Source organism: Papio anubis, chromosome 1, assembly GCF_008728515.1.
Source record: "Papio anubis isolate 15944 chromosome 1, Panubis1.0, whole genome shotgun sequence".
NCBI lineage: Eukaryota > Metazoa > Chordata > Mammalia > Primates > Cercopithecidae > Papio > Papio anubis.
In genome coordinates, this window is record NC_044976.1 from 17,714,307 (window position 1) to 17,726,889 (window position 12,583).

Sequence of the window (12,583 nt, forward strand, 5' to 3'; positions counted from 1 at the left end):
GGAACTACTGCACTTCAGCCTGGGCGACAGAGTAAGACCTTGTCTCAATCAATCAAACCGGCCAATTTTGTCTTTCCCCTCAAAATCCCTGCATCTTACACTGTACATGGTGTCCAGGGCTGGGATGGGGCTTCACAGGAAAAAGCCAAAGGATCCCTGCAAGGCTTTGTCACCCAACAGTCCCCATGGAGGGCTGTCACAATGATTAAGATGTGCTGCTGCCACTCACGTCACAGGCAGGAGGAGCCAGGGACACTGACACTACTGCACAAAGAACTGTCCTGCCCAGGAGGCCAAGCCGCACAGTGGTCGACGCTAGGCTAAGACTATCTCACCCTTTCAGCTGAGTGGCTATCTTTTGGAAAACAGACCGCGGTTCACGAAGTTCCATCTCCTTGCATTTCAATAAGTGGAACCGAAAAAACCTCCTAAACAAAACCCAGACTTCTTCAGCCACTGGGGCTAGACGTCATACAGGGGAACCTCTCGGCCCCGGATTCCTCATCTATAAAATAAGTACCCCCATAGGCCGGTGCCAGAGAGGCAGAAGAGCGGAATTCCATCAGCACGTGTTCCCAAGTGGGGTGGACCTGGACCTCCGTGGCAACTCCCATTAACTAGCTGGGGGGCCTTCAGCAAGTTACTACACCTCTCTGAGCTCCGGTTTCCTTATCTGCAAAATGAGGAAACAGATCTCACAGGGTTGGTGTTGAGAGAATACAGATAATGACTGTGGGCATCCGGTAGATACTGGCAGAAGGGAGGGGCCGCTCTGTGAGTGAACACTCAATACCAGCCTACAGACTGAAGGCATCCTTCATTTCATGGCATCCCCTAATGCCTGCGCCATGAGTGCGCTCCCCAAAACCAAGAATGGACTCCGCTTAACCACACCCTAGCCCATCCTCTCTGCCTGAACGAGGTCTCGAATCTCAGGACAACCAGGAATCCACACCACCCCATGCCCAGAAGAGATTTCAGGATAGGAGGTGTCTGGAGGGTATACACTGAGAACACGACAACAGCTCACATCGGAAATTCTCAGCAGAGGAACTGAACAGCCAAGCCTGGCCGCTGCTCTTTTGGAGTCTGAGTTCTTCAGGGTCTTAGACTTTTCACACCAGAAGGATGTGGTGGATTAAGGCTCCTCCTTCCAGTTTCTGAGCGCAAAACTGCAACGCAGGGAGCCCACTCGTGTGAAACCAACGACAGCCCACCAGGGCCAAAGCCTCATGACGGAGAAGCCTTCAGTAGCAACACTCTACCTGCCAATCACTGCTGCAACTGAGAAGGGAAAAGGGCACGGGTACCACCGGAAAATGCCACTGGCTGAATTATAATTGGAAGCTCCAGCATATAGGGTGTAATGCAAAAGCATCATTTCATAACTTTTCTTTGAAAGAAAGACGGGGGTCTTACTATGTTGCCCAGGCTGGCCTCAAACTCCCAAGCGATTGCCCAAGCGATCCTCCCCCCTCAGCCTCCTGAGTAGCTGGGACCATTGCCACACACCACAGCACCTGGCTTACCTTTCTCTTTCACCAGGTATATCTATCATATATACCTGGTAAATACGATGCCTGAATCCACTTATAGAGGGCTCTGAAACAGCACGCCCAAACACTGCTAAATAAGATACCGAGTCTAACTCAGGAGGGTCCTGCTGCGTTCAGCACTAGAAGAGGAAGCTGCACAGAGCAGTTGAAGCAGAGGGTGGAAAAGTGCAGGGTCTGAGCCGGTGGTAACAACTGCTCGCAACCTGCAATGTGGTGAGAGCTCTTGAGACCAGAAACCCTGGGCTGTTGTTTTCAGCAGTTTGGTGTTTAAACAGATTGAACCCCCTAAGACTGCTCTCCTTGGGCAAGGGACTCTACATCTTGGAGTCTCAGAAGAAGGAACCAGCACCTGCCTTCCAGGCTGGCTGGGAAGTTAAATGAAACACCACCTATCATCCATCCATGTTAATAGAATAACCACAATAATAGGAGATAACACTCGTACTGCACTCACAATGTGCCAGGCATTGTCTACATTTTCCACACAGGAACTCGCTCAGTCCTCACAATCATCGCTCCATGCCAGGTGAATGGCAATCACCAGGGTTGTTGCCTTACATGACACAGGACTACATGACTGGAAACCTAACACTAGAAAGTTGTAGGCAAAGCCTCCTGTTCACAGGCGTTCAGAGATGTCAGAAACATGTGGGGTGACCGCAGGAGGAAGCACGGGAAAACGCAGGCAAGCGGCCTCCCTGCCTGTCTGATGCTGTGGGCCTCCCCACGCTGGTTCTGCACTCACTCCTGAGTCTTTCAGAACTTTGGACATACTTGCTTCCACCCGCTTCCTCCATTTAACCTTAAGACTCGGATGGCATATTCTATCAGGTCTACCTAACTGCTCAGCAGGCATCCACGGAATGAATGACCTGATGGAAAAAATCACTGCAGGCAGCAGAGCCCAGTGCCAGGACTGCCAGGTGGGCCTTGGTTTCCTCACCTGCATAATGAGGATGACATGAGAATCTGCCTTGTAGGGCTGGCTGGAATATTAAAAAGTCATCAGTCAAAACTAGCTCCTGGCCAGGTACAGTGGTTCATGCCTGTAATCGCCAGCACTTTGGGAGGCCGAGGCAGGCAGATCATGAGGCCAGGCGTTCGAGACCAGCCTGGCCAACACGGTGAAACCCCGTCTCTACTAAAAATACAAAAAGTAGCCGGGCACAGTGGTGCGCACCTATAGTTCCAGCTACTTGGGAGGCTGAGGCAGGAGAATTCCTTGAGTCTGGGAGATGGAGGTTGCAGTGAACCGAGATCATGCCACTGTACTCCAGCCTGGGCAACAGAGTGAGACTCTGTCTCAAACAAACAAACAAAAAAAAACTAGCTCCTGTTATTCCTACAGCTGCCACACAGAGCCCACCACCCCACCATCTCCCTCAGCAGACTGATGTCTTAGGCACCAGAACCTAACGCTGTGTGCATCAGGCTGAACTTGGTGCCACCTGCAGTCACGGAGTCGCTGGCTGGATGGATCACTGGGCTAACCAGACTGAAATCCCCATTCAGTTGTTAATAGGATCTCAAGGCTTTGCAGACACCACTATCTAGGATTTAAACTGACCTGAAATAGCTGTGTATCAATGATAAACTGTCCAATCAGAACGCCTACATGAGACAGCTCTGGGGCAGACCCCCTCAGCCCCAGAGGTGGTAAATCATTCCGTCTCCCTCTGCCTTTATCTCCTTCCACCATCCCTTCCTTTCCACGCCCACAGCTGCACAGTGGCCAGGACCCTCATAAGCTCACAGGCTGATGCTTGTGAAGGCCTCTCTCCCATCTCTTTCACCTCCCCAGGCCTACTGCACACACAGCCAGAGGACCCTTCCCAAAATACCACTGCTCTGCCAGCCTCCTCGAATTTCTACCTGCCCTGTCAAAAATTTCACTGGCTCCACACTGTCCCAGATCAAATGCAAACTCCTTAGCTTAGCAACTCAGGCACTCTACAACTCACTCCTGAGACTGAGGCACCCCATGGGCTCACATCTACTCCTTGTCTGACCACACCCCCTGACCTCAGTTTTTGTACCAGTCCCCTTGACCATACCCCACCCCGTTCTCTCTGCCTGAGCACGCTCTTCCCGGGCTTCCTTACCCAACCCCCAAGCCGACCGTGGGCTGGAGTAGTCTGCAGGGCTGCATGGAGGAGGGGGAAATGCAAGCCAGGCCTGCAGGGATGGGCAGACCACAGCACCCATGGGTCCCTGGTTAAGTCTTTTCTAGACTACTTCCTTCCTGCTCCACTTGGCTTTTTGGACACATCCTGCCTCCCCATCCTGGATTAGAGGACAGGGACGATGGCTTCTATTTGTGTCCCTTACTCTGTGGTATGCAGAATAAGACAAGCAACAACCATAGCTGCTGTGTGCCAAGCACTGAAGTACATTACAAATTTCACCCCTACCCCCCATCCCTATAAAATGTTATCTTCATGCTACGGACCAGGAAAACAGAGACCGAGGGAATTAGCAGCCTCACTGACAGTCACATGCTGAGTGGCAGACAGGACTCAACTCCAGATGTGCCCAACTGCAGACACCATGTTCTGTGGAGCAGCCAGCCGCCTCTCAGCTCTCACTCAGCGTTTACGTAGCTGGTGTTCACTAAGTGCCAGGTGGCCAGTGCAAGGTGTGGGGTACTCAGAGGGAAGCAAACAGACAAGGTCCCTGCTCTCACAGAGCTCATACGCTCTGTCCCCAGCCCTGTCTCTCTTCTTCCAAGCCTGGAATAGGGCAAGCACCCTCCAGTCACAGGGGGTTCCACTGGCACAGACAAGGCATTCGGGCCTGACGTATAGCATGGGGCTCTGGCAACACATGATGCCCCGCTCACAGCCAGCTTGTCTTCAGTGGAGAAAACAGCCCCAGGCTCTATTAGGGAAGTTGTCCATTCAAGGCACAGCCCAGAGCCAGGCAAACTCCAAAGCAGCCATCAGCAGGCAGTCCGGAGTGGAGAAAAATGGTTTGCTCTGGGGTCAGAAAACCCAATTCCTCCACGTAGTAGCTAGACAGGGACTCACCATAAACCCCTTTGCACACTTTTGGAAAATGGTGATAATAACGATAGTTAATGTTTATAACATCATGTGCCAGATGCTACTGGATGCACTTGACAGATACTACTTAATCCTCATTACAACCTTATGCAGAGGTACCGTCTGGCTCCTAACTCTATTTTCTTGTACTATGCTGCCTCCAGCCTAAAGTTGAACCTACCTTGTCAGGCTGTGGTGAGGACAGTTCTAACAGACTGCATAGCACATGGCTGACGACGCTCCATAACCTCCCCTTCCTTCCACTGAGACGTGAATCTCTGAAAGCCTAGGTCTGGAAATGGCATGGCTCTAGCTGGTCCCATTATGGGTGATCTTGCAGTTGCACCCCCTGGAATTCCACACTGCACCCTCACTGGTGGATCTGCTACAAGGGGAAATGGGACAAGATCCTGTATTTATGGGACCCTCTGCTCACTGCTTCTGGAAAACACAGTGAGTGGGGTCCAACACAGTGAGTCAGGCTGACGTGGATCTGAATCCCAGGCCTGCTGCTCACACCGGTCACTCAAGCTCTCACTCTTATGAGTAAAACGGGGGCTGGGCTATAACCTAAGTCATGTTTCTGGGTCAGGTCCCTCAGCGACCCAGGTTGGACATGCTGGACAAAGCTACCCAGACTGGAGAAGCTGGACTTCCACGGTACTGTAAGGTTTCATTTTGGGACCCCAGAAAGCCTTGGCTGTGCAAAGGAGCCAGCGGACTGCGTGCACGTGCAATTCAATTCCAGCCAATGGCAGACACAAGAGCAGGCACACCCCAAAAGGCCTTGGAGTGGAGCCTGGCACAAGCCCCAACTTTCTCTTCAGTTTCCTGCCATAGCTCAAGCAGCTGTGCCTGCTGTTACACTGAACAAGGCTCTTTCCCCCTTCAACTTTAGGTAACAGTGACATGCTCACCCCTCAACAATGTGAGCCGTGAGGGCAGAGATCCTTGTCTGTCTTGCATCCTCCACACATAAACAGCACAGAGCAGGCACTTGATACACAAAAAGCTGAATTAACATTACCCTGTAGCTTCAGGCACCCCACAACGTGCCTCAGTATTTGCCTAACAATAAGCCTTTCCCAGCCTTGAGGGCAGGCTTCTAATGGGTGAGGCACCTGCCCTGCCACCATTTCCCTGTGGTCAGTCATATGTCCTGTTCCTCGACTCATGGAATGGAATGTAAAAGTATAGGACGTCTGAGTTATAAATAGGAGTATCTGCTTTCAAAGGCATGGCTTATCATTTCGTTAATCTCAAGCCATTGATCACTGGCTACTTTTTATAAGCATGCTACCAAAAAGAGGCCAGGTGGGCTCAATGAACAGGGCTGTATAGACAGACAAGAGGGATGTGAGTTGAACAATGTATCTTATCCACACCAAGAGACATTAATGTCAACTATGTTGTTTCACCTTGTAACAATACCAAGTTCCCATCAGCTCCTGCCAGGCAAAACCATCTGTGAGCTGGAGCAGCGATTCCTGAAGGGGCCTCCCTAGTCCACCTTCCTGCTAAAAGCCTCACCATCATCATAACTAAGAATAATTGCCAAGTCAGAAGCTGGAGCTGCGTAAGGAACGGTGCTCTGAAATTGTACAGCACTCAAGCAGTGGTAAGATTATTACCTGCTAAGGGAATGCAAATAAATTCCATCTGCCTATGCATTTTAACTGAGAAGGAGAAACTCATGCCAACAAAAATCATGGCATTCACTCCAAAGTCAAATGCTTTTTAGATTCTCAAGCCACTATTTCCCTCAATGGGTAACAGAGATCTAGCTGTATTCTCTACCATCGAATCTACTGAGAATGAAAAACACGGTGATCTGATTTCATTTCCCTTCAATGCAACCTCACACCACCACTTCTGTCCTACCCCAACCATCTACACTGGCTTAATGGTCAGAGTATTCAAATAGGGGATAAACCTAACAATAAGCAGTCAGAAATTACAAGCCTGAGGGATACTAAGAACAAGTGACTGAGAGAATGAATATGAAATCCAAGCAGGTAAGTTCATGGACACAGACACATCCCAAAGAGAACATTCCAAGTGGTTTCTTCCAATGCCAGGTGCTGTTCTAGGCCCCACGGATACAGCTGTGGAATACACAAGACAAAAATCTCTGCCCTCCAAGAGCTCATTCTGGCCCATGCTAAATACGCCTGTACCACCATACAGCTCTTTCGCTGTAACATGATTTTCTATACAAAGGATTTAAAATACAAACCATGGGCAATAAATACTGCTCCTCCCCCCTTGCCATGTTTGAATATCCCATTCTATGTTTTTCAAACAGTGTCATTAAACCTCCTGACATATAAGCAGCTTGGTACAATGGGAATAACACTTTAGAGGCTGCCGGATGGGCTTCCACTGACCAACGGTGGTTCCTCCACTGGCTGGGCAACACCTTGAATAAGTGACTCCACCTCCTGAGCCTCAGCTGCCTCATCTATCAAATGGGGACAGCCCCAGAAGGGCTTCGTGTGGATGAAACCAGCTTGTACAGGTGAAGCACACCACAGTGACTGGCAGACAGACAGTTCCTCCACCCTTTCCAGTCTTTTCAGATGACAGCTGAGTGCAAGACTCCTGAGAAGCTTCAGGTGTTATGTGCTCCTCCTGGGGCACTGGGGCACTTTCCCATCACCTGGGGAGCATCACCGCTTCCTGCCGCATACTTTGTCTTCAGTGCACACTCAGTACACTCACGAAACTTCAGCCCACTTTCAAAGTCCTCACCCAACACTGCCCTGGAGAAGTCGTACTCCACCCAGACCTGGGGTCAAAACAAGGCCTCCCCAAACAAGGAGTTTTCAGCCAACGTTACTGGAGAAATCCGAAGGCCTTAAAAGTGGCATTGCCCCTGTTTTTAATCAGCATACAGGAAGGTATCAAAAGAAAGCTTAACTCATCTCAACTCCTCACCCTCGTTCAGCAGCAACATCCCTTGACTAAACAAGGAACCAGGGTCCTCAAAACACTTTGAGGCCCAAAGCCCACATACAAATATGCTCCAAAAATCCCTTGACCCTGTCAGGAAGTTCTCTGGCCCTTCCAACCCAAGTGCTGGGCCTGTCCTGCGGAATGGTCAAGAGGCAGGAGTGCAGGTCTATCTGTGGGGGCCTATGTGAAACCCCAGGTTCCTCAAAAGTCTGGATAGCATCTGCCTTCTTTACCAAATCAAACACTACGAGTGGAGCCAGCACTCTCCCTCGGAGTTCTGCTCACCTGATCCGAGGGACTTCCATAATCAGCAGTTCCAACCCTTACAAGCTGACAGTTCAGAGGGAAGGGGAGGCTGCGCCTGCTCGGGTGCATGGTGTCCAGGCCATATGCTGGATCCTGGGCCTAATGGCCCCCCAAGGCCATGGCCTCACAAGGGCGATTGTGCGTTCATCCTTGTCCTGTGGGCCACCCACCCTCAGCTCCCACTCAGGCCTGGGCGCCGCGGACCCCGGCCCGCCCTGCAGGACGCTTCGCAAGCACAGCACCCACGGCGGCGACCTCGAGAACGGCCCGCAGCGCAGCGCGCTGCCTTCTGGGCACACCGATGCCCGCCCTTCCCTCGCTGGCTCCCAAGCGGCCTCCCTATAAGGGGCAACTGAGAAGGCACAGCAGCGGGACCACCCCATCCCTGCTGGAGAGTTCCCCTCGCTTCCCGAAGGCTGCAAAGAAGGCGCGCCCCAGGTACAGGGAAGGGTACCCTGGGTCGTGCACGGGGCAGGGGACAGGACCCTGGTGAGAGGGTCAGGGCGGAGACCAAGCGGGGCTGACGCAGGTTACGCTAGGAGTGGCGAGAAGTCCAGGGAAGGGGATCACGGTGGGGAGGGGGCAGTGAGGTCCAGGCGGGGCCATGGGCGGAGGAGAGGAGGTCCAGATTTAAGATCACAGAGGGATGAGGAGATTCAGGCTGAGGCCACGGAGAAGAGGGGAAGCAAACCTAGACCGCTGCAGGAAGGGCTGACGGGGGTCCAACCTGAGGCCATGGAGAAGGCAAGGGAGGGAGGGAGGCAGCGGCCTAGCCTGGGCCATGGCAGGGAGAAACGACGGCCTAGCCTGGGCGGGAGAGACGGGGGAAAGCAGACCTAGCCCTAGACCGGGGGAGGAAGGGGGCCCACGCCAGGGTCACCGGGGGGGTGCCTGGCTGGGGCCACGGTTCGGGAGGGAGGGTCTAGCCTGGGCTATGGGAGAGACCAGCCTGGACACAGAAGTGGTGAGTGGGACTCCAGCTTGTGCCAAGGGCGAGGGCTGGGAGCGGGGGCAGGGTCACTGCCACCCAAGTCGTCCGCGCCGGCGGCACCCTCCTGGGCGGGGAGGGACCGGGTCCACCCAGGGTCCGGGACCCCGCCCCTCCCCCACCCCGGGAAGCCACCAGTCCCGGGCCACGGATGGGCCGGGGGAGGGGGACGCGAGCTCCGGAGGGGCCCCCGGGCCGGGGAGGGGGCCGTGCGGCCTTTACCATGGTGGCGGCGGCGGCGGCGGTCCCGGTCCCGGCGTCAGTGGCTCTCCCCCCCGCAGCAGGGCCCGGCGCTTCCACTTCCCCGGGTGCCCAGGAGTGAACATCCGGGTCAGCGCCCCCCTCCCCCCGCGCCGGGCCGCCGCCACCTTCCTTCCCCGCCCCGGCCCGGCCCGGGCCCGCCCCCCACGCCGCCAGCTCGCGGCCAATGAGCGCGCGGGGCTGCGGCGATCGCCAAGTATGGAGAGCGGCGCGGGAGGCGGGCGCCGACGGGGTGCGGGGGCGGGGTCTGCGCGGCGGGGCGGGGTCTGCGCGGCGGGGCGGGGAGCGGCGCGGCTCGCCTACCGGGGGTCCCGGGCCAGGGGTACGGGTCTCGGGCCGGAATGGTGTCCGAGCCGTTGGAGGTCCAGTACCCGACTCTGGGCCTGCAGCAGCGGGTGTCGGCGAGGGAACCGCGCCCCACAGTCCCCGCGGGCGGGGATGCGGAAGGCACCGGGACTGTGAGGCGACCGGCCCTCTGCGCCCCACCCCGTGCACGCGCTCACTCCTGCTGCGCACCCGGAACTGCCGCCGAGCGGAGCGCGGCCCGGCCCGGCCCATCCCAGCCCATCCCAGTACGGGGCGAGCGCGCCGGGAGCTGGGCCGGAGCCCAGCGCTGCCGCTCGCTACGGCGGGACCTGGAGCGCCGCGCTGCACCTGAGCCCGGGCAGGAATTCAGGAGCCTCGGGCTGACACCATTTATTCAGCACCTACTATGTACCAGGCCTTGTTTAGGCACCGGAAGATAACAGATGAATAATAAGACATAAAGATCCCTGCCTGTATAGCTGCAGACAGAATAGCTGTGAGGATGACACAGGTAGAGATTAGAAAATTAAGTTCAACAGGCCGGGCGCGGTGACTCACGCCTGTAATGGAGGCGAGGCACTTTGGGAGGCCGAGGTGGGCCAAGGCCAAGAAATGGAGACCATCCTGGCCAACGTGGTAAAACCCCGTTTCTACTACAAATACAAAAATTAGCTGGGCGTGGTGGTGCCGACCTGTAGCCCCAGCTACCCGGGAGGCTGAGGCAGGAGAATCGCTTGAACCCGGGGGACAGAGGTTGCAGTGAGTCGAAATCGCGCCACGGCACCCCAGCCTGGCGACAGAGCAAGACTGTATCAAAAAAAAAAGAAAAGAAAAAGAAAATTAAGTTCAACAAATGCTAACTGTTATGAGTACTGTTGGATGTGCTGCAGAGAACCATTCCATTTGCCCAGACGGGCTTCCTCTCTCCACAAGATGACTCAAGTTTCTCTCTCCCAATCTCTCTCTCTCTCTCTCTCTCCTCTCTCTCCCTCTCAATCAAATATTTGTTGAGCTTAGTCTAGGTGGCAGGAAACCTGGATTGCTAATAATATCTGCCCTCCGTGGCCTGTTTGCTTTGGTTAAATCAAATTAGGCGATCTGTGAGGGGATGGTAAACGGTACAGATGACAGGAATTGTTTCCCTGAGCCAGGCCCTGTCCTCAGGGAGCTCATAGACAAGTAAAACCTTTCACAGGTAGCCACTGGCGGAAATAACGGGTAAGTCTCGCAAGAATAGTATTGGATGAATATTACAGGAATTCAAAGAAGAGAATGGCACAAGTAGTAAGTATTTATTGAGCATCTGCTATGTGCCAAGCACTGTGCTAGGCTCTGGAAATACAGCAATGAGCAAAACAACCCGAGCTTGAGTGTTGTCAGGGAGACAGTCGGGCACCAGGCAAATACAGGCCAGGCACAGTGGCTCACGTCTGTAATCCCAGCACTTTGGGAGGCCAATGTGGGCGGATCACGAGGTCGGGAGATCGAGACCATCCTGGCTAACAGGGTGAAACCCTGTCTCTACTAAAAATACAAAAAATTAGACGGGGGTGGTAGTGGGCGCCTGTAGTCCCAGCTACTCCGGAGGCTGAGGCAGGAGAATGGCTTGAACCGAGGAGGCGGAGCTTGCAGTGAGCCAAGATCCCGCCACTGCACTCCAGCCTGGGAGACAGAGTGAGAATCTGTCTCAAAAATAAAATAATAATAGTAACAACAGTGTCGGGTAGTGATTAGAGATAATGAGAAAAATTCAAGCAAGCAAATAGGTAAGCAGGCAAGGCCTAACTTAGCAATATTTGATCATATAGCTGAAAGGAAGGAGGGAGCAAGCCATGTGGACAGCAGAGGCTCAAGGAGCAGCAAGGGTAAAAACCCTGAAGGTGGGACTGTGCTGGATCAACACTGGTGTGTTTTCAAGGGACCGACAGGAGGCCAGTGTGGCTAGCCTAAGTCCAGCAGGAGCTGAAGGGCAGAGCCATGACAAGATCTGACCTAGGCTTTAAAAGGATCATGAGGCTGCTGTGTCCTGAATGGACTGTAGGGGGACTAGGGCCTTAGAAAGACATTTCTATATTGAGGATATTTATTTATATAAAAAGCTACTGATATGGCGCATCCTATGTGACGAACACTGTTAAGCACCTTACAGATAATAAGTCATTTAATCATGACAGAAGCCTGAAAAGGTAAGGAGCTTGCCCCAAGGTCACACAGCAGAGAGATGAAGCTGGCTTGGACCAGGGTAGTAGCATTGGAGATGGCAAGAAGTAGATAGTATTCTAGATATTTCCTGATGTATTGGTGGTAGGCATGAGAAGAAAGGAATCAAGGATGATGCTAAGATTTTTTTTTTTTCTTATAAAAAGACTTTGTCTGTTTGTTTGTTTGTTTTGGGACAGTGTCTCAGTTCTGTTGCCCAGACTGGAGTGCAGTGCAATCATAGCTCACTGCAGCCTCAAGACCCCCAGGCTCAGGTGATCCTCCCACTTCAGCCCCCTGAGTAGCTGGGACTACAGGCATGCATCACCCTGCCCGGCTGATTTTTTTGTAGAGACTGAGTTGCACTGTTACCCAGGCTAGTCTCGAACTCCTGGGCTTAAGCAGTCCTCCCACCTCAGCCTCCTAAAGTGCTGGGATTACAGGCATGAGCAACTGCACCCAGCCAAGACTTTGTTTTTTAGAGCAGTTTTAGGTTCACAACAAAATTGAGAGGAAGATATAGAGATAATCCACATATCCCTGCCCTACATATGCAGAGCCCCCCCGAATTGTCCCCATTCCCCACTAGAGTGGTACATCTGTTGCAATTAATTAACTGCATTCATACATCATGATCACCCAATAGTTTACATTAGGGTTCACTCTGTTATACACTCTATGAGTTTGGACAAGCGGATAATTACATCTAGCCACCATTAGAACCATCATACGGAATATTTTCACTGCCCTAAAAATCCCCTGTGTTCCACCTCTTCATCCCCCTGCCCCCTAGCTCCTGGCAACCACTGATCTTTTTCCTCCATAGTTTTGCCTGATGCTAAGATTTTTGGCTTAACACTGCATGGATTTGCCATTTATTGATCTCGGGAAGACCGTAGGAGGAGCAGGGTTTTTCTGAGGGGAGGGTTGTGGATAAGAGGGAGCAAGTTATGTTTGAGATGCCTATTGGA

The 12,583-nt window shown here is 53.2% G+C and overlaps 1 protein-coding gene across 7 annotated transcripts in view; it reads right to left on the reverse strand.

The window, feature by feature from the left end:
- The window catches only part of CAPZB (capping actin protein of muscle Z-line subunit beta), a 145,869-nt gene extending 136,601 nt beyond the window's left edge, over positions 1–9,268 (reverse strand). For 3 of the 7 annotated variants that reach the window (XM_003891228.5, XM_003891230.5, XM_021943738.2), the window contains exon 1: positions 9,069–9,268. In XM_003891228.5, the coding sequence (XP_003891277.1) occupies positions 9,069–9,071 (3 nt within the window). In that variant the 5' untranslated portion in view covers positions 9,072–9,268. Of the gene's footprint in view, positions 1–7,837; positions 8,849–9,068 lie in introns of those variants that run through there. The other 4 variants (XM_009200670.4, XM_031650675.1, XM_031650670.1 and 1 more) reach the window with 2 other exon arrangements.
- Positions 9,269–12,583: the final 3,315 nt, after the last annotated feature.